Source organism: Bos javanicus, chromosome 19, assembly GCF_032452875.1.
Source record: "Bos javanicus breed banteng chromosome 19, ARS-OSU_banteng_1.0, whole genome shotgun sequence".
Classification (NCBI taxonomy): Eukaryota; Metazoa; Chordata; class Mammalia; order Artiodactyla; family Bovidae; genus Bos; species Bos javanicus.
The window spans coordinates 41,447,728-41,466,683 of NC_083886.1; the positions used below are offsets into that span (position 1 = coordinate 41,447,728).

The 18,956-nt window shown below is 55.3% G+C and overlaps 2 protein-coding genes across 4 annotated transcripts; one reads left to right on the forward strand and one right to left on the reverse strand.

Moving 5' to 3' along the window:
• The first annotated feature begins 429 nt into the window (after positions 1 to 429).
• PNMT (phenylethanolamine N-methyltransferase) lies at positions 430 to 2,576 on the forward strand. Its single transcript, XM_061391663.1, has 3 exons — positions 430 to 1,200; positions 1,718 to 1,925; positions 2,050 to 2,576. The coding sequence occupies exons 1-3, from the start codon at positions 777 to 779 to the stop codon at positions 2,486 to 2,488; spliced, it is 1,071 nt and encodes a 356-aa protein (XP_061247647.1). The 5' UTR covers positions 430 to 776; the 3' UTR covers positions 2,489 to 2,576.
• Positions 2,577 to 3,160: 584 nt separating this feature from the next.
• On the reverse strand, positions 3,161 to 18,104 carry PGAP3 (post-GPI attachment to proteins phospholipase 3). 3 transcript variants are annotated; one of them, XM_061391668.1, is made up of 8 exons: positions 17,054 to 18,085; positions 15,758 to 15,855; positions 14,805 to 14,957; positions 6,615 to 6,677; positions 5,926 to 5,987; positions 5,453 to 5,589; positions 4,989 to 5,190; positions 3,161 to 4,819 (listed from the first exon to the last, which is right to left on the reverse strand). In XM_061391668.1, the coding sequence occupies exons 1-8, from the start codon at positions 17,232 to 17,234 to the stop codon at positions 4,756 to 4,758; spliced, it is 960 nt and encodes a 319-aa protein (XP_061247652.1). In that variant the 5' UTR covers positions 17,235 to 18,085; the 3' UTR covers positions 3,161 to 4,755. The 3 variants fall into 3 exon arrangements, 2 of the variants coding, with proteins under 2 accessions (XP_061247652.1, XP_061247653.1); XM_061391669.1 differs by lacking the exon at positions 14,805 to 14,957 and having other exon boundaries at positions 17,054 to 18,101; XR_009731374.1 differs by lacking the exons at positions 3,161 to 4,819; positions 4,989 to 5,190; positions 5,453 to 5,589; positions 5,926 to 5,987 and adding an exon at positions 10,940 to 11,161 and having other exon boundaries at positions 6,614 to 6,677; positions 17,054 to 18,104.
• Between the last annotated feature and the right edge of the window lie 852 nt (positions 18,105 to 18,956).

Genomic DNA, 18,956 nt, shown 5'->3' on the forward strand with positions numbered 1-18,956 from the left:
GGCTGTGAGATGAGAGGGGTCAGACTCCAGACCAGTCGACACACCTAATCCCTTGGTGTCCGAGGCTGGGCTCGTGTCCCCTGGGAGCCCTGGCAGCCTGGAGAATGCACCCTGCGCCCTTCCGTCCTCACCTGGGCCCCTCGCCCTAGACGTGACGGGAACATCCTGAGCCTTCCGCGAGATACGCGGCTGGAAGCCCGCAGGGCCTGCAGGGGAGGCCGGGCTGTTCTCTCCGCTGCACGCATTAGCCCCACTCGCCTCGCCTATCGTCACTGCCATCTGACGGGCGGGGTTGGAGTTCTGCTGTGCAGCTCCAGGGCTACCGAGACCGTGGGGGAGGCCAGAACGGACTGTCCTTTCTGGAGTCAGGGTGGGGAGCGGGGCGGGGGGGTGGGGCTGTGGGATGGGAATGCTAGAGAACGCTGGGACTGAAGAGAGGCCTGGAGGAGGGGAGCTGGGGGGGCCTTACTAAGAAATGGGGTGGATGTTGGACAGGGTGTCCTGGAGATAGGGAGCCTGGCGGGGGACTGGGCCCTTGGTGGAGAGCGCTGGGAGCTGGGAACTGTGGAGAGGGCTAACTTGAACTCTGGCAAAAGAGAAGGGAAGGGATGCCAGGCAAAAGGGGTGAATGCGGGACTGGAGAGGGGCGACGTGGAGGTGCTGGGACTGGTGGCTGCGGGGGTCTATGGAGTCTGGGGGTAGGAAGCTGAGGGGCAGGGCGCAGGAGCTGGTCTTGGAGGGCAGATGAGGCAAAGAGTGGAGGGCAGCCGGGAGCAATGGTGGAGCAGGGGCGGGGACGGATGCTCCCCCCCATACCACCCCCGTGTGTCTGCTGTTGGGACATTAAAGGAGATGGATGGCATAGGGAAGACGCAGCGCGTGGCCCCAGGCAGCTCATCGCTCAGCCGCCGCCCCCGCACCGGAGGGGCCAGGGCTGGCGGGCGGGGGTCGCGCCGCAGATAAAGGCGAGCGGGCGCAAGGGTGGCCGCGGCAGCAGCATGAGCGGGACAGACCGGAGTCAGGCGGCGGGCGCGGTGCCCGACTCAGACCCGGGCCTGGCGGCGGTGTCCTCGGCCTACCAGCGCTTTGAGCCCCGCGCCTACCTCCGCAACAACTACGCGCCCCCGAGGGGGGACCTGAGCTGCCCCGACGGCGTCGGGCCTTGGAAGCTGCGCTGCTTGGCTCAGACCTTCGCCACCGGTGAGCGCGGGGGGAAACGTGACAAAAACTCATCAGGGAACGAGAGGGGCAGCACGCGAGAGCCCAAGGTCAAATTAAGAGGTGAAATAGAAGAGGAAGAGGAGCAGGAACCCTCACGTGAGAGGAGAGAGATGAGGAGAGGGGTTCCGAGTGGAGAACACTCAGAACTGAGAGGAGAGGTGGGGAAGGCAGAACGCTGGGAACAGGCAGAGGAGAGGGGCTGCCAGGCATCTGAGTTTCCCCAACTTAATCCTCACTGGTAGGCATAGTTAATGGTTGTGGAACCTGAGTCTCAGAAAGGTTAAGTTCATTTCCCAAGGTAAGTCAGCCGATGCTGGAGCCAGGACTTAGCTCCTGGTCCGTCTAACTCCAGAGCTAATGGTTTTTCCAGATAGAGACTCACTCAACACCAGGAGAAGGAACAGAGAGAAGCAGGGAAGAAGCAGGAAAGGGAGGCAGTGACTGAGGCTGGGGGCTGCAGGCCTAGCACCGGGGCCCACTTCCTCTGCCCATCCAGGTAAGGTGTCTGGCCGCACCCTCATTGACATCGGTTCAGGACCCACTATATACCAGCTGCTCAGCGCCTGTGCCCACTTTGAGGACATCACCATGACAGATTTCCTGGAGGTGAACCGCCAGGAGCTGAGGCTCTGGCTGCGAGAAGAGCCTGGGGCTTTTGACTGGAGCGTGTACAGCCAGCATGTCTGCCTCATCGAGGGCAAGGGGTAAGGGCTGGGGGGTTGAGGGTTGGGTAGGGGGTTTCCCGGAAGTGGCTGGTGGGATCCAACAGAGAACTGAGTGTGGGGGGCCAGAACCCTGGTCCTGACCCTGCCTTCTGCCCCCAAACAGGGAATCCTGGCAGGAGAAGGAGTGCCAGCTGCGAGCCAGGGTGAAGAGGATCCTGCCCATCGATGTGCACCGGCCCCAGCCCCTGGGTGCTGGAGGCCTGGCACCCCTGCCTGCCGACGCCCTGGTCTCTGCCTTCTGCCTGGAGGCTGTGAGTCCAGACCTGGCCAGCTTCCAGCGGGCCCTGGACCACATCACCACACTGCTGAGGCCTGGGGGGCACCTCCTCCTCATCGGAGCCCTGGAGGAGTCATGGTACCTGGCTGGGGAGGCCAGGCTGGCGGTGGTGCCCGTGCGCGAGGAGGAGGTGAGGGAGGCCCTGGTGCGGAGCGGCTATGAGGTGCGGGATCTGCGCACCTACACCATGCCTGCCCACCTTCAGACAGGTGTAGACGATGTCAAGGGCATCTTCTTCACCTGGGCCCAGAAGGTGGGGGTGTGAGGCCCCCGTGCACGCAGGGCCAATGGCCCTCACCCGCCTAGACTCCCTGTTGTCTGAGGTGGCCTCTAATAAAGAAATAAGTCCGTCAGTTGGTGTAAGTGCCGTCTGTGGCTCTCCGGGGAAGGGTTCTGACTTGTGTTGTGGGGGTATGGGAGGCATCGGCCCTGGCCTTTTCCCCCCAGAAGCTTCCAGAAAGGTCAGTTTCTGTACACTCATTCTTCCCAAACTAAGGAAGGCCAGGGTCACAGGGAGCTCCTTCAGCATCTGCTGTGTGCCCCACACCTGCTAGGTCCCTTCCATCTCCACGCTCAGCAGTACCCTACTTGCAGGGGAAGCTCAGAAAGGTTAAGAACCAATAAATAGAAGTGGAGCTTAGTGGAACCCAGAAGGGGAAGGAGATGTAAGTGGAACTTGTGGCCAGTGGAGCTACCATCCAGTCACAAAGACCCAGAGATGGCAGGGGAGAAAAACAGGCACCAACTCCCTCCAGCCCCCACGATAAGTGGGACAGGAGCTCCATCCATATCTGCTGTTGCCCTGAATCTAGTTCCTGCCATCCCCACTCCCACGTTCCTAGCTAGAGACCCCTCTGCCCCTCTGCTGCCTCCAGCCAGCTCTGTCTTCTTCCCTCCAGTCCATCCTACTCACACAAATGAGATCGAAAACAGTAGGTGAGGCTGAGAATTGGTTTATTAAGAATGTCCCTTGCCACCCTCCTCACCTTAAAATAGTTCTTAGTATCAAAAGAAGTTAACACGGGCCACCCAAGTCCCTGAGGTTGGAGTCCTAGCTCAGCGCCCTTACCCCTAGGGAGGGGAAGAGGAGCAGACTCCCTGCTCCAATCAGAGACGGCCGTGGGATGGAAAGTTTCTGGAGCTCCATGTGTTCTATCCGTGTGGAGCAGGAATGTGCTATGGCTGCTGGCAACTGGCAGGGGTCACCTTTACCACAGCGTAGGCACAGCACTGCCCCTGCCTGCTTCTGGGAAGACCAGAGACTAGACCCAGCCAAGGTCTTCTCCCCTCTTCCCCCAGATTGCTCCTTATCCCCCCGCCCTGGGTCAGGAAGTGGCAAAGGGGCTTAGCAGGCAGAGCACTGGGGTAGGGGATGGCAAACCATGTCTAGGCAAGGAGGATCCCCATTTTCCTTCCTCCCTCTGCCTCCCAAGGGGCTGATTCTGGGGGTGATCTTGAGTTGTGTGGGAGCTCTATGAGGTTTGTAGAGAGGGGAGTGCAAAAGAAAGGAACACATAAACACACATGCAACCTGGATACTCTTACCCCTGCCAGATCTTGAGGACATCCTGGCTCTCTGCCTGGCCTGGGCTGTGTACAGAGCTGGTGTTCAGTCAGTGGTTGTCCACATGATTTGATCCCCTCCCAACTCACACTCCCTTGCACTCACGTTCAGTCTCTGCACATTCCCCTAACCCACACTAACCTGCCTGTCCCCCAACAACACACTTCAAAACCACTCACACACATCAGCACTGCAACAAGGCCAATGCTCACCACCCCACCCGGCATCCCACACACACCAGATCTGCACCCACCACCCCATCAACCTACACACTTGGTCTCCCTCACACACTCATGTGTGGGCTCCCAACCAGAACAGCAGCTCAGGGGCCAGAGGGATTCCTGTCCTACGCTCTCTGGGGTCCTGGCTCCAAAGAGGGAGTGCGGTGAGGCCTCCCGGGGGTCTGACTGGAGTAAGTCTTAGTGAGACTGCTCCCCAATCCCAACAGCTTACTTCCTCTAGATCCCATGAGAAGATCTGCTGGGAAACGGGCAGCCCAAGAGCAAGCATCTAGTGCCACCTAGCGGTGCCCCGAGGAGGGCACAGGGGTAGCAGAAGGGACCTCACTGTATCCCCAAAGGCTGTGCTACCTGGTCTCCCAGCTAGACAGAGGGTTCTGGGAATCATCCCGGCAGTGAGGGGATGTGAGGAGGAGGCTGACAGGAAGGGAGAGACAGCCTTCTCTCAGTGGAGCTAAGAACACAGTTCCAGTCCAGTTCAGCTCCAGGGACCAAAGAGGTTGCCCATTTTCTAGCCCCTGATGTTACGAGGCCAGGTCTGCCAAGACCTGTGGGGGTCATGTGGGGGTGAGCAAGGGTGGGCAGGTTACATGATTCTGGGCCCACACCCTTCATGTCCAAGTTCAAGATGCTGAAAGGAAAACAAATCATCTCAAGGACTTCGGGGGAGAAGGGGAGCCAGCAGGGACAGACAGGATTCTCAAGAGGGCAGATCTGCTTCCAGTGCCTTCAGTCCAGCTTGACCCTGGCCTCTGACTCCTTCAGCAGGTAGAGACTGTCATCTTCCAGAAAGCTGTGGGCGGAGAGGGGAGCCCACTGAGGCAAGGCACAGCTCTGAGAGCGTCCCCTGGGGGCGGGGGCGGGTGGTGCAGGCAAGCTGGCCAGGTGGGTGGGTGGCAGGTGCACAGAGGCTTCTGAGAAGCCGGCACAGAGGTGAGTGCTGGGCAGGGAGAGGCACCCACCTGAAGAAGAGGACGTGAACGGGGATGGTGCTGATGTGCCAGATGGCATGCGCATCCAGGACCCAGAAGAGAGGCGGGAAGTCCAGCAGCTCGAGCAGGGACAGCCCCTGCAGCAGCAGGACCACCGCCACGCACTTGTGCACATGCGGCAGCCGCTGGTTCCACAGGCACCAGGCCAGCCACCATGCCGCGTTCAGCAGGCCTGGGCGCGGGCGGGGGTGGGAAGAGGCTCACTCCCTGGACTCCTTCTCTCCTCCCCAAGTCTCCCCTCTGTGACCCCAGAGCCACCCTCAGGAGCCTCCCCCCAACCGCCCCTCTCTCCTACCCCCAAATTCTTTCTTCTTCCTTCACCCTAAGGGTCTCTCTAGAACCTCCTTCTCTGGGGACAGCACGAACGCCCACCTCCACCCCGAGCCGGCAGTTCCGCAGACGGCCCCATCCTCCCAGAGCCCGTCCCGCCTCACCGATCGCCACGTTGGCGGCCATGTTGTAGCCGTAGTCGAAGTGGATGAGACTCAGGTAGGAAACATGCGCCGTCAGCAAGAGCAGCAGGAGGGCCCGGAAGGCACTGGCCATGGCCGGGTGCTGCAGCCCCACGGTCCTGCCCCGCCACACAGAGCTGCTCAGACTGAGAGTGACCGGTCCCCACAGCAGCATTCCCTGAAGTACCCCCCTCACCCCAGCAGCCATGCAGGGGAGCCAGGCCAGCAGGGCAGGCTTACAGTCCCAGAGGGGCAGCCTGTGACCGTGTGCTATAGAGCTCCTTGGAAAGAGCCAGGGCCCCCCATCCCATCACGGAGTCCCCTCCAGATCCGTCTGGATGCTATGTGCATGCGTGATGAAAGCCCTGGAACAGCAACCCCAGGCAGGGAGATTGGTGACCACTTTCCGCCCCCAGGACCCCATTTTGCCCCCATAGCAGCCAAGACGGGCTCACCTGACACAGCACAGATAGATGGAGTGCAGGATGACAGTGGAGGCACAGAAGTAGTCCATTTTCTGAGGGCAAGGAGAGCTGGATGAGGGACCAGTGTGAGGGGAGTAGGCCGTGGACAAGGCTTCACAGAAGGTAGGACCCCGAGAAGACCCAACAGGGATGGGGGTGGCGAGAGCCAGAGTCTAATGTGGGAGTCCCAGGCCTATGGCCAGTGGGGATGTCTCATGTTCCTTTCCTCTATCACTGTTCTATGTCTGAGTTCAATAGACTGACCCTTGTATTCACATTATACAATTTAACAAAAAAATGTACTCAGCAGCAAGGGTTTAGAGGTGTGCCGGCCAAGACTCCAGAATGGAAGAGCATGCGCAGACTTCAGAGTGCAGTCTGGGTTCAACAGCTGAGGGCTCGAGTCTGGATTGCCCCCCTTCACTGGCTGAGGGATCCTAGGCAAGTGATCTCACCTGTCAAATGCTCAGCTGCCGCACCAGTTAAGAAGAGCCAGTAATCACACCTGCCTCACAAGGGTCAAGTGAGGCTCAAGTGCACTAACAGGCTGAAAAGGCTCTGCACAAAGCAAGTGTCCTGTGAACCCAGTCAGCAGGAGAAGTAAGAGCCAGGGCTGCCCCACCGCTGTCCCTGTCCTCCGGGACTGTCCCCAGCAGAAGATGGAGTGGGAGGGCGCTCACCTCTGTGAGGTCGGTGTCCCTGGTGTGGAAGACTGTGGACCAGAACCAAGCATTGAGGGAGACCTGAGGAGAGAGGCGGCTGGTGAGCCTGGCGCCCAGAGGCGGGGAAGCCCCCCCAGAGGGTCCACCTCCATCTCACTTTGGGGAAGGGGAGCTGAGAAACATGCTTCCCTGGGTCCTGAACAAACCCATGCCCCTCCACCCAACCCAGTCTGGGTCCCTCACACTCAAGCTTCCCACCCCTGAACCCCCCCAAGGCTGCGACGCTGCAGCCTCCACAGGTTCCCGCCTGGCCTGGGAACCAGTTCCGGCAGTCAAGTTCCCTGGTTACTCAGTGGCTAAGACAACAGCCCCCGGGGAACCTCACCTCCTCCCCCAACTAGCAGGTGATGACAGCACCACCCGGGCCAGGGGAGCCAGTGACCTCAGCCTCTGGGGGCGGGAATGAAGTGGGTGGGGTGGAGGGGCTTGAGCCAGCTTGGGGTGTGTCTGGAGCAAGCAAGCAAGGGAGGGAGATCAAGCAGATCCCACATGGGCCAAGTCTCTGAGGAGGAAGCCCAGCCTTCCCCTGGCTGGGCCGGCCCAACCCGCCAGGCCAGTGGCTGCTGCTTGGATCTGGGAGGAGCAAAGGAGCAGGGCTGGAGGGGCTGTGGTGGGCAAGGGCCCAAGGGACTGCTGGAGGCTTTTCTCCTGGAAATTAACTGCAAGGAGAGAGTACAAATCATCTTGCAAATAAGCCCTCACTCTCGTGGGAGTCGGTGGTGGCATTTTTTTTCAGGGACTGCTGAAACCCAACTTACTGAAAGAAGGGTGGGCTGGGTGGGAGGGCCGGGAAACCAGTCAAGGAAGAAGCGGCCAAGGTCTGGCCTGGAAGGCCCTGGGGGTGGGGAGGGGTGCACTAGGGTGGTACAGGCCTGCCAGAGATGGGTGAAGGCCAGGAGCTGCTCACTTGGTCCAGTGTACCAGGAAAACTGACCAGGCAGGGGCAGAGGGAGCAGGGTAAAAAACCACTCTCCCCCTGGTATGCAGCAGGAAGGTCAGGTGGTAGGATGAGTTCCCTAACACAGGCTCGAGGGGGCTTGTGAGGAATTGGGGAGAGCAATGGGGTGGAGGCCTAAGCTCTGCTGCAAAGCTGCTCAAGCCTGGAAGTCTTTGGAGGCTCAGGGAGCCTGGTGAGGCCGTCTGGCCTGGGTTCAGGGCTGACTCTTGCTGCTTCTGCTCCTCATGACCTGGGCACAGGCCCTGCCCTTCTGGGCCCAAGCTCCCCCCTGGGACAAATCAGGGGGTGCCCAAAGTGATCCTTTGTCCCCTTGCCAGCCCTGATGTCAGGTGGTTAATCCAGGTCTTTGGAGGACAGCCATCCTGTCCCATCCCTGGAGACTGGACCCCCTTCCCCAGAGATGGTAATGGGCGCTGGTCTGTAGGCTGGAAAATGGAACAGGACGAAGACCTTCCTCAGACTCTGCTTCTGTGAAGTCTGTGATGCTCGGGTCAGAGTAGGGAGAGAAGCAGGCTCAGTGCTGGAGACAGGACCCAGGTAATCACGTGGGCCAGGTCTCCTGGGCAGGCCAGGCACAGGGACATCCTTGGGGAGGGAAGTGGCCCTGAAAGCCAATGTGACGGGGAGGCAGGGGGGAAGGCAGCAGGCAATGGCAGCCAGCCAGGTCTCCTTGTCACCCATGGCAGGAATGGGGAGGTAACAGGCAGACGAAGTGGCAGCTGGAGGCTTGTGGGGGAATGCACAGGGCTAGGGCTTCGCTCTATGGGACAGGGACTGGGGTTGTTTGGTCCCCCGTCCAACTGCCTCCCCGGGGTGCCTTCCACTTACAGAGACCCACCTGAAGCCTGGACTCTGCACCCTGAAAAGTCCCCTTTCCCCTGGGGAGTGTCTCATTATGGGGGGCTCCTCTTCTGACCCCCTCCTCAGACTTGGGAGATAGTGTCATTAAGAGTGCAGGCCCTAGGGCCAGACTGCCAGGGTTCAAATCCTGCCTCTGCATTTCCTGTGTGTCCTTGGGCAAGTTAGTTAGCCTTGTTGGGCCTCAGTTTTCTCATCTGTAAAATGGGAATAATCATAGTATTGATAAGGATTTAACCAACAAAACAAGTATAGTGTACAGCACAGTGCTCAGGACAGGGTTCAACATTAGCACTTAGTTCTCCCTACCTTGCTGACCAGCGTAGGATCCTCACACCCCTTTACAGAACCAGGGCCAAAGAGCCCAAGTCCGTCTCCCACTCTCCTTGGAGGCCAGGGAAGTCTAGTCTGAGAAAGGGTGGTCTCTCCAAATCTGCCTTGGCCCAGCCACAGTTCCAGGCTGGGGGGAGGATGTCTGGAGCCTCCATCATGAGATGGACTCTGGGTTCAAGTTCTGTCTCAACCCCTAAACAGCTGTGTGATCTTGAGCAAATAATAGCTTCTCTGAGCCTTAGTTGCCTCACATACAAAACAGGGTTCAGAACAGCACCCGCTGCACAAGAGGGTCCTCAGGACGATGTCTGCAAGATACCAGGCACAACGAAACCACTCAGTAAGTGGTGGCTATTCCTGGGCCTGGCACACAGTAGGTAGCCCAGAAATATCTGTTTCCTTCTTCATGTCCAGGAACTGACCCCCACCACTGCCCTTCCTCAAAGGTCACAATGTTCCAGGGAAAACCACGGAGCCCCAGGGTCTCTTGGTCCCAGAACACAGATGCCACAGCTGTAGGAAGAGCCCCCTCTGAGCCCCTTCCTTCCTGCTCCTGAGCGACCCAACCAGGATGCACCGAAAAGAGGTTACTTCTCTTCACTCAGAGTTTGTCATTAAGGCTCAAGTTTAGGAACAGAAGGATGTGAAGGACAGGAGGGCCCAAGTGTATGGTTGCTCCCAGGCTCCTCGGCCAAGCCTGAGTAGAATGGGGGAGCCGGGGCTGGGGGTGGTTACTGGCCAATCAGACAGGCCAGGAGGGCCACGGGGGAGCCGGGGCTGGGGGTGGTAACTGGCCAATCAGACAGGCCAGGAGGGCCACGGGGGAGCCGGGGCTGGGGGGTGGTAACTGGCCAATCAGACAGGCCAGGAGGGCCACGGGCGCCAAGAGCTTTGCATGGACACTGAAGGAAGGGGGAGGCCAGGGGCAGGGTGCCAAGGAGGGTGGAACTGGAGGGGGACACGGCGGTCTGAGTGGAGGAGAGCAGGAGGCTGTTTCAGTCTGTTGGAAGATAAGAAAATTGAGACAAAAATATCACAGCCGTGAAACTGGTTGGATGCCAAGTGAGCCAGATCTGTCAAGAATTCGACCCCAGTGCTAAGCCCCAGTGCTCGGGGCTGTCATTGACACCGCCGCGGTGGGGACAAGTGGGTCTTTAAATAGCTTGCTGTCTCAGAAGTGGGGGAGGCAGAATGTTAAATATGATGCCTGCTGCCATCCTGCCCCCCTCTCCCAGAGGCCTCAGGCAGGGCAAGCCAGCCCCAGTTCACTCCTGAGAGAGAAGTGGGCAAGAAGTGGATGGAGATGGGAGGAGGGGGACTTTTTCCACCATCAAAAAGGATTCCTTGATTTCCTGCCATTGCCTGTTCCACTGGCGCTTGTCTGACCGTAGGGACGTCCTTCCGGAAGTCTAGTCACCATTCTGCTGTATCTTCTCCCAGTTTCCTCAGCACAGGTCGGGTACAGTTAGTCCCCACCACTATAAACCATCCGGAAGAGACAGTCTGGCCTTTCCTGGCACCCCATCCTCACTCTACCCAAAGGACCTTTCCTTGTTGGATGAAGGGACAGAGAACCAGTTTAGCCTCATAGCTTTGGCAGAGAGCAGGGGCCTCCGGTTCCATGAAGCCAAAGGTCTGTGGTGGGATCCTCCAAAGCCTGGCCGCTGCCCAGCCCAAGTTCAGGTCTAAATGTCAAGGCAGGGGTTGACTTCTTATGCCAAAGCTTCGTCAGCACTGCTAAGTGCTGGAGAAAAAGCTGCAGAGGCCCCTTCCCCTCCCCAAGACCTCACCTGGAGCAGGTGGGGGGGCCTCCCCACCCCAACTCACTAAAAATCAGGAGCCCCAGTCGCTCCAGAAAACCCAGCCTACAACAAAATCCACAGTCACAACCTCCACACAGCTTGGGATTTTTCCGTCTTGCAAATACACAAGATCGAGTGTAAAAGCCACACTGGATCATCAGAGAGTGTGGGCATTGAGGCTCTGTCCCTCGAGGGCCTCCTGGTGGCACGAAGAGGGGGCCCCATGTCCTCAGGGTGTCCTAAGACACAGGCCGCAGGTATCTGTCCTCTCCCAACCTGGCATCACTGGCTGTGTCCCTAAGGGCCCTGTCATAGTGGACGGCAGGACACACCTGGGAGGTATGATCCTCGCCAAGACGGAAGCTGAGTGGCAGATGCCAGTGAGACGAAAGACCCCAGAATCAGGCGGGATCAAAGTGAGAGCTGTGAAGCGACCACCAGCCTCTGGCACGCGTTATGAAGATGAAGGCAGGAACTCTCTGAGGTGCCCTCAGACCAGCGTGTCTACCCCAGGAGGCTCTGAGTTCAGTTCAGACAGTTCAGGCAGGACTGTCCTGTGATAACAGGGGCAGGGACGAGGGGGCAGTAAGGGCAGGCATCAGTGTCCCTGGAAGAATGCCAAGGGAAAGGGGACAAGAGAACTCTCCTCAGTTTCCCCACCTTTCCTGCTTGCATTCAGTTCAGTTCAGCCGCTCAGTCGTGTCTGACTCTTTGCGACCCCATGAAGTGTGGCATGCCAGGCCTCCCTGTCCATCACCAACTTCTGGAGTCCACTCAAACCCACGTCCATTGAGTCGGTGATGCCATCCAACCATCTCATCCTCTGTCATCCCCTTCTCCTCCTGCCCTCAATCTTTCCCAGCATCAGGGTCTTTTCAAATGAGTCAGCTCTTTGCATCAGGTATTGGAGTTTCAGCTTCAACATCATTCCTTCCAATGAACACCCCAGGCTGATCTCCTTTAGGATGGACTGGTTGGATCTCCTTGAAGTCCAAGGGACTCTCAAGAGTCTTCTCCAACACCACAGTTCAAAAGCGTCAATTCTTCGGTGCTCAGCTTTCTTTATAGTCCAACTCTCACATCCATACATGACCACTAGAAAAACCATAGCCTTGACTAGACGGACCTTTGTTGACAAAGTAAGGTCTCTGCTTTTGAATATACTATCTAGGTTGGTCATAACTTTCCTTCCAAGGAGTCAGCGTCTAGCCAGGACCAAATTCACTTCTCTGCATGAGGGCAAAAACAGGGAGTGGTGGCTCTGTCCCACCAGTGACAGGCTGGAATGATGCCAGGCCCCAGTCTACACAATTCTGGCCCCTCAGTCCGGCACTCAGAGCCCTCTCTGCTCCCTCTTAACTCCCTCGTCTGCCCTTCAGCCAGTCACAGCAGTCAGGCTGACCTTCCCAAGGATGCTGGTCCAGGCCCCACACTGACCAGCTTCTGCACCTTCGCTCCTGCCGGGCCCCCAGCTCAGGAGGTGGGAATCCAACGTCCTCTCCCCTCTGGGCACATGTCTAAGCCTGACGAGGCCTACGGATCCCGTAGAAGGAGATGCAGGCTCCCCTCCTTCCCGTGCTTCCCTGAGAGACTCCTCCACCCAGACGATGTGGTCTCCACCTCATAGCTCGCCAGGCTCGCTCCCTGAGCCCTCTTTGCCTCAGCCTCTATCCTGCCTCCCAGACTGGCCAGACCTGCACCTCGCACTCAGCTTAGCTCCTTGGGATGGGGGCTTCAGCCACCACAAGCATGAACCCGTCTCTACCCACAGCAGATACCCACAAACAGGCAGCAGCACATGTGGAGACAGCCCAGAGGGGGCTAGGTGCTCAGGCCCTGGAGTCAGACAGCCCTGGGGGCCACGCTGTCTCCACTAGTCACCACCTTGTGAGCTGATAACTTTGGGTATGTTTCCCCGCTCTGAGTCTTCCACAGGGCTTGCAGTGATATCATGAAGATTAAACAAGAAAATGTACGTATAGAACTTAGGACCATGCCCATCCTGTGATCTGAGTTCTATAACTGATAAAGATTATGAATATTATTGAATGGAAAGTATTAGGGAGGAGCACCATTTCCCAGAGGTTCCACAGCCTCCTTCTGGCCCTCCTTCCAGTCCCCATCTCTGAAGTCCGAGGTTTGGCCTAGACTTCCAGCTCTTGACACGATCAGCTTCCCCAAGGTCCGCAGAGACCTTCAGTCTCATCCTATTTGACTGAAGTAGAATTCAGGAGAATGGCTGACTCCTTCTTATCCTTGTCCCAGGGCTCCCCCGACCACACGATGGCCCTGTGGTTTTCCACCTGCCCCTCTGGCCACTCCTTCTGTCTGCATTGCTGGCTCCTCCTCCCCTATTCAGCCGTTAAGTTTTGGGGTTTCCCAGGCCTCTATCCCAGATCCCTTCTCTTCTCACCAAGCTCCCCGCTGGTGATGACATCCACACTCACAGTTTCTATCACTGTCTTCTAAGCAGAAGCACAGGGCTTGTCCTTGATTTCTCACTTCTCATCTTAGGTCGCCTCACAGCCAAGATGGGGTAAGAGTGTAAACTCTGGAGCCAGATGCCAGGCCAAACCCTGGCTCCTGGGGCAGGTAACTTAAACTTTCCAGTCCTTGGTTTCCTTGATGTAAACTGAGGACAATACTACTACCTACCTCATAAGCTTTTTACGGGATTAACAAGGTTAATATTTATAAAATGCTTAGAATGATACCTGGCACAGAGTAAGAGCTGTGCATGGGTTTGTTAAAGAAACGCATTAAAAAATTTTAATGTTACCTCCAAAACACAGCTCAAACACACTTCTCTTTAATGCCCCTCCTTCCCCAGACCTGTGCCACCTCTCCAGCCTAGCTACTGTGCCCTACACGAAAATTACCAAATAGGCTCTGCATCCACTCCTGCCTCCTCCAACCTGGCCTCTACACAGAGGCCAGAACGGCAAATGTATTCACGAAGCCCCTTCTCTGAAACCCTCATTGCTTCCTGAGGTTTTGGGAGTCAAGATCTAAAGTGTTACTATGAGGTTTTGGGAGTCAAGATCTAAAGTGTTACTATGAGGTTTTGGGAGTCAAGATCTAAAGTGTTACTATGAGGTTGTGAGAGTCAAGATCTAAAGTGTTACTATGCCTGCAGGCTCTCCACCTCTATCCATCTCCAGGCTCCACCTGCTGCCCACCCGCTCACCTGCTGCACACCCCCTCCCAGCTTCCTGCCTGGTTGGCTTCCTGGCGTTCATGTCCTCATATAACCTACACTCTGTCCTGCCAGTGCACATTCACCCATCATTCTGGTTTGACCTCAATACCCCTTCCTCACGGAAGCCTTCTTGGATTGCCCCGTGCGGGTCTAGACCCCACCACACCCCCCACAGCACTGATCTAGCCTTCACTGCACTGGTTTATAGCTGACCTTTTACATTCAGTTGTGTACTTATGTGACTGGCACCAGAGGGTGGGGACCCATGTGTTTTTATATGCTTTTGGATCTCTCGCACATAGTAGGCACTCAACACCTGAACAAATGGCTGCTTTGATGGAAGCAAGGTGAGTGGGGGCTGTTTCCCTAAGGTTTACCGTGGTAGTTCTGATCCAGAGACATCCATTGCAACCTCTCATGCCCTCCCCAAGGTGCTTGTGGTTTGTATCTGTACCACAGTCCCTGTTGCTCACACAGCTCCAGGCCCCAGATGCTGGCTCTTCTGACCAGCCACTCTGTGAAGCTCAGAGACCTCTCTGGATACTCAGATGGAACACACTTCAGCTTCTCTAGGGATGGTCTAAGCTCTAGACAGAGTACTGTCGCTGCCACTGCCTCTAGGGCTCGGCTGGGGTTGACAGGGCTTTGAAGCCTCCACAGGGGTCCTGGGAAAGACCTGTGGTCCCAGCATGCTCCTACCACCCGTCTCCCTTCTGTGTCTGTAAACTGTCCTACTGGTGTTTGAGCAGCTTCCTGCTTCGGGACGAGATCAAGGTCTCTTTCCTCTCTCCCTCCCTCTCAGACAGCCGGACCCAGGATCTTCTAGAAGGCAAAGGCCTGATTCAGCACCTTCCCTGCTCTCCCCAGGCTGGACCACCCCACAGCTGCAGGTTTAACCCTGGAAAATTGAGGGGAAGCTAGGTGGGTGAGAATGGGGATCTAAGGCTTCCTCGTTCTCAGATGAGGGTGTAGAACAGGAATCCTACCAGGTTACCTACCCAAGCGAAGGCCACGCAGGTGGGGTACATAGGGGAGGAGGCTGGTACAGAGGTGCGGTAGCGACAGAGCATCACCAGGCTGGCTAGGCCATTGAGGAAAGAGGCCACAGCAGAAGCTGGCTCTTGGAAGCACAGGAACCGGGAGAAGGGCCACTGAAAAAGGAGCACATGGAGGGGGCCTGAGGGGCAGGCGATGCCCAGCTGGCCCCACCCACCTCTGCTTGACCTGCTGCATCCCCAGGTCCCCAGCCAGCTCCTGAGCTCTGGACCTTGGCCAAAGCCTCAGATGCAGTCCCTCTTCAGGTCAACGAGCTCCCCTGCGCTCCCTGGCTGAGAGTCATCCCTCTATCCTGGCCAGCATTCACAGCACTAGGAAGACAAGGCAGGCCAGTGCTGATGGCTCAGTATGGTTGGTGGAAGCAGCACAGACCTGTCATCTAGAAGACACAAGAACTAATCCATCTTCTACCACTGACCACAGCCCTCTGAGCCTCACCTTACTCTGTGACAAGCTGGGGAGAATAATTCTTACCAGCCGCAACAGCCTAGAATAAGATCTTATTGGATCAAAGGGTATCAGCAAGCTGAGCCTCTGTGCCTCACTGGGCAATCTGAGGGGGTATTTTTATTTTAAATCCAGACCCCTACTGAAGAAGCAACAGAGAGCATACCAAGGGGACACTCTGGGAATTTGTCCTTGTAGCAAGGTGGGCATCTCAACCACTCTAAGCAGCCCAGCACCACTCCCTGAGGAGACCCCAAAACCTCCCAGATCTTGTTACCTCAGATCCAGAGGCAAGACACATTGTTCCCATCTGATGATACGAAAACCAGCATGTTTTGAGGACAGGAAACACACACTCATCACCCCACACTTTGGCTTGCTTCAACAGCGTGATCCAACTAGAGGCATCTTACTCCCACCATATACTTAACCTGACCCTCCAGCTCACCTTGCCATGGAACTGAGGCACTTTTTGACCTTCCTGGAGGTAGAGGCCAACGGTGACCCACATACACTCATACTTACAGTCGTCCCGACAGGTCCAACCTGAAACAGATAAATATGGCCTGGTGGATTCCCCAGCACAGGGAGGCACAGAGATAGCCCCAAAGGGGCTCCAACCCAAACACAAGCCAAGAGGGCCTGCAGGTTGGAGAAAACCAGAAGAAATCTGAAAATCCTAACTTTCTGCTTGGATGGATGAGTGATGGTGCAACATACACACGAGGGAAAGGTGCGTGCGTGTGTGTGTGTGTGTGTGTGTGTGTGTGTTAGAGTGTACAGTGAGCAAATAGAGATGTCTCTTCTCCTTTCACCCAAGACGGAGATTTCCGCATCTGATGGACCCATCTGTGGACATTTGGGTTCACGTTTGCTCTTCCTGAATACAGGATTTTCTCTCACTCCCCAGGAAGAAATCCTTGTCATCTTAACCCCCGCCTATGAAAATGAAGCTCAGGTTCTTCACTCTGACTTTGGAGGCCCCACCCTGCCTTTTAAACTTTATTTCCCATGACTCCTTTTCAGGCACCCTGCTCCCTGAGTAAACCAAGCTGCAGGATGTGTCCATATCTACCCAGGGCCTCCACTCTCTGTTCTTTCTGTGTGGTAAACAAAAGACAGTAAAGAGAACAAACTGGTAGTCAAACAGGCCAGAACTGAAAACTCTACTAGTTACTGGCTGTGTGACTTTGAACAGGACACCTAACCTCTCTGAGTCTCCTCATTTGTAAAAATCAGGTTAAGAGAATCAACCTCTAAGGGTTGTTGTGAAAAATAACTATTTTGACACCTGTCACACTGTAAGTGCCCACTATGGCCACAGGCCTAAATTTAATGCATCTATCGGGAAGACCTTCCTTTCAGGCATGTCCAAGCTAATCAGTGCCCCTAGCTCTTCAAAGTCAGAAACGATTCCTTCCTCCCCTACATGCTACTTAATCTAAGAATCCTTGGGGGCTCGAAATACCATCTCATTGCATTATGAGCCCCCAGTGGCAGGACCCTGGGGGCTGATTTCAGTGTCATTCCAGTACTTTGTACCCAGGCGGTAGTAAATGCCCATTTGACTAAATAAATAAAAAGTAAACGAAGCTCCTGGCTGACAGGCTATCATCACTCTGGGGCTCCACTCACTCACACCCATAATGGACCCGAGGGAGGAACTAAGGTACATCTTTACAGAGTGGTATTAGGGGGCGGGGCCAAGATCATTGGGCGGGGCCTACCGCGGGGTGTGGCTTACCTGCTAAACTCATGTAGATTGGCTGGCGGGAGCGGAAGTGCTTCAGTGCACCCCCCGAGCAGTTCCTCTCTTCGCACCGGAGCACGCAGTCGCGGTACACTGGCTCGCGGTCGCCCTGGGAGCCGCTTGCTACCGCGGCTGCTCCTGCCAGCAATACCAGCCGCGCAGTCCGCCCGGCCATCCTTCCACCCTGGCTCTCCGCCTGCGGAGGAACTTAGGAGCTTTCACTTCCGGAGTAAGCGGAAGTGCCTTGTGTTCTTTCATCTGCTCTCCGCTGACGTCCGCCCCAGTTTAAATACAAGTTCCCGGGTTTTTGCCGGCGCCTGCCCCGCCCCTCGCCTAAATGTTATCTGCTTATAACAAGGCGACAGGGTTAGGGTAAGGGAGACACCGGGTAGGTTAAGAAGCAAAATAAAGTGGTATTTTATCAACATCTGTCTTCTTTCTTCTCCAGGGCCTCTTTGTTTGAGCTAGGGCTATTTTTCTGTTCCCAGTTTAATCGGATTTCCTCACCCTAATGTACCTGGAAGTGTCCATTTATCTTCCAACTCCACTGGCACCACCACTCTAGTTAAAGAAATCATCATCTGTCATCCAGGCATCCAAAGTATCCTCTTAACACATCCCCCTACTTCTACTTACACCCCTCCAGCCCATGCTCCATTTCCAAATATTGAAATTTGACCATATCATTCTCCTTAAAATTCCTTACTGGCTCCTACTTGCCTCAAGATAAAATCATAATTCCACAAGCCCTGCATAATCTGACTCCTGCCTACTGATCTCCCTCACTTCTCTGCTCCGGACTTCCCTCAAGAGGCCATGGCCCTTGGCTTTCCCTCGTCCCCTCGTCCATATCATTCTTACTCCTGCTGATTCTTTTAGTCTCAACTGAAACACTGCTTCTAGGAGTAATAACACGTGGAGGGAATATAACATATGGTGGTCTCTGTTCCCAGGCAAGATTGTGGAGGGACTTTGCTGTCTTGTTTACTACTCTACTGCCAGCACTAGTACAGAATTTGCCTCAGGGTAAGCCTAACAGGAACTCACATCTATCATCAACAAACTGCTAAAAAAAGAAAAATGACATTTGAATGGAAAGAAGCCATACTAAGACTTGCAGTTGACTTTCAGTAGAAATAAAATTCAGAAGACAATAGAGCCACATATTTAAAACACAGAAGGAAAATTAACTGTTAAAACCTAGGATTTGATATATAAAAATATATATGGCTCCAAAATGAAGACTATTTATGTTTTCTGACAGAAACAAAGAGAATTTGTCACTGCAGACCTTCAGTGAAAGGGATACTAAAAGATATTTTTCAAATAGAAGGAACACGTCCCCAATGGGAAGCATACAAAGGAAGGACGTGATAGAGTCAAGGTAGATATATGCATAATCTAGATGACTATGGACCACACAAAGTGATAATGAGAAAACTTTTGGGGTCATTTCTTTTGAATTTTATTAAAACTGGTTTATGGCTTCCCAGGTGGCTCAGTGGTAAAGAATTGGCCTGCCAATGCAGGAGACAGGGGTTTGATCCCTGGATCGGGACGACCCCCTGGAGAAGGGAATGCAACCCACTCCAGCATTCGTGCCTGGAAAATTCCATAGACAGAGAAGCCTGGTGGATTACAGTCCATGTGGTTGCAAAGAGTTGGACATGACTGAGTACACACACACACACACACAAAGGCACTTGCTAAGACCGAAGATGGAGTTTTTTGATGTTTTTGTTTGTTTAAGTGAATGAACAATGTAATTTATCATAAGAATTTGGGTGCCAAAGCTGGGCTATCAAATCACCAGCATGATTCAAACTACGCTGAAATAAGAGAGAGATCCTATTTCAAGAAAAATTAAGAGGAGGATCTTTGGGAATAGAAAGTGAAA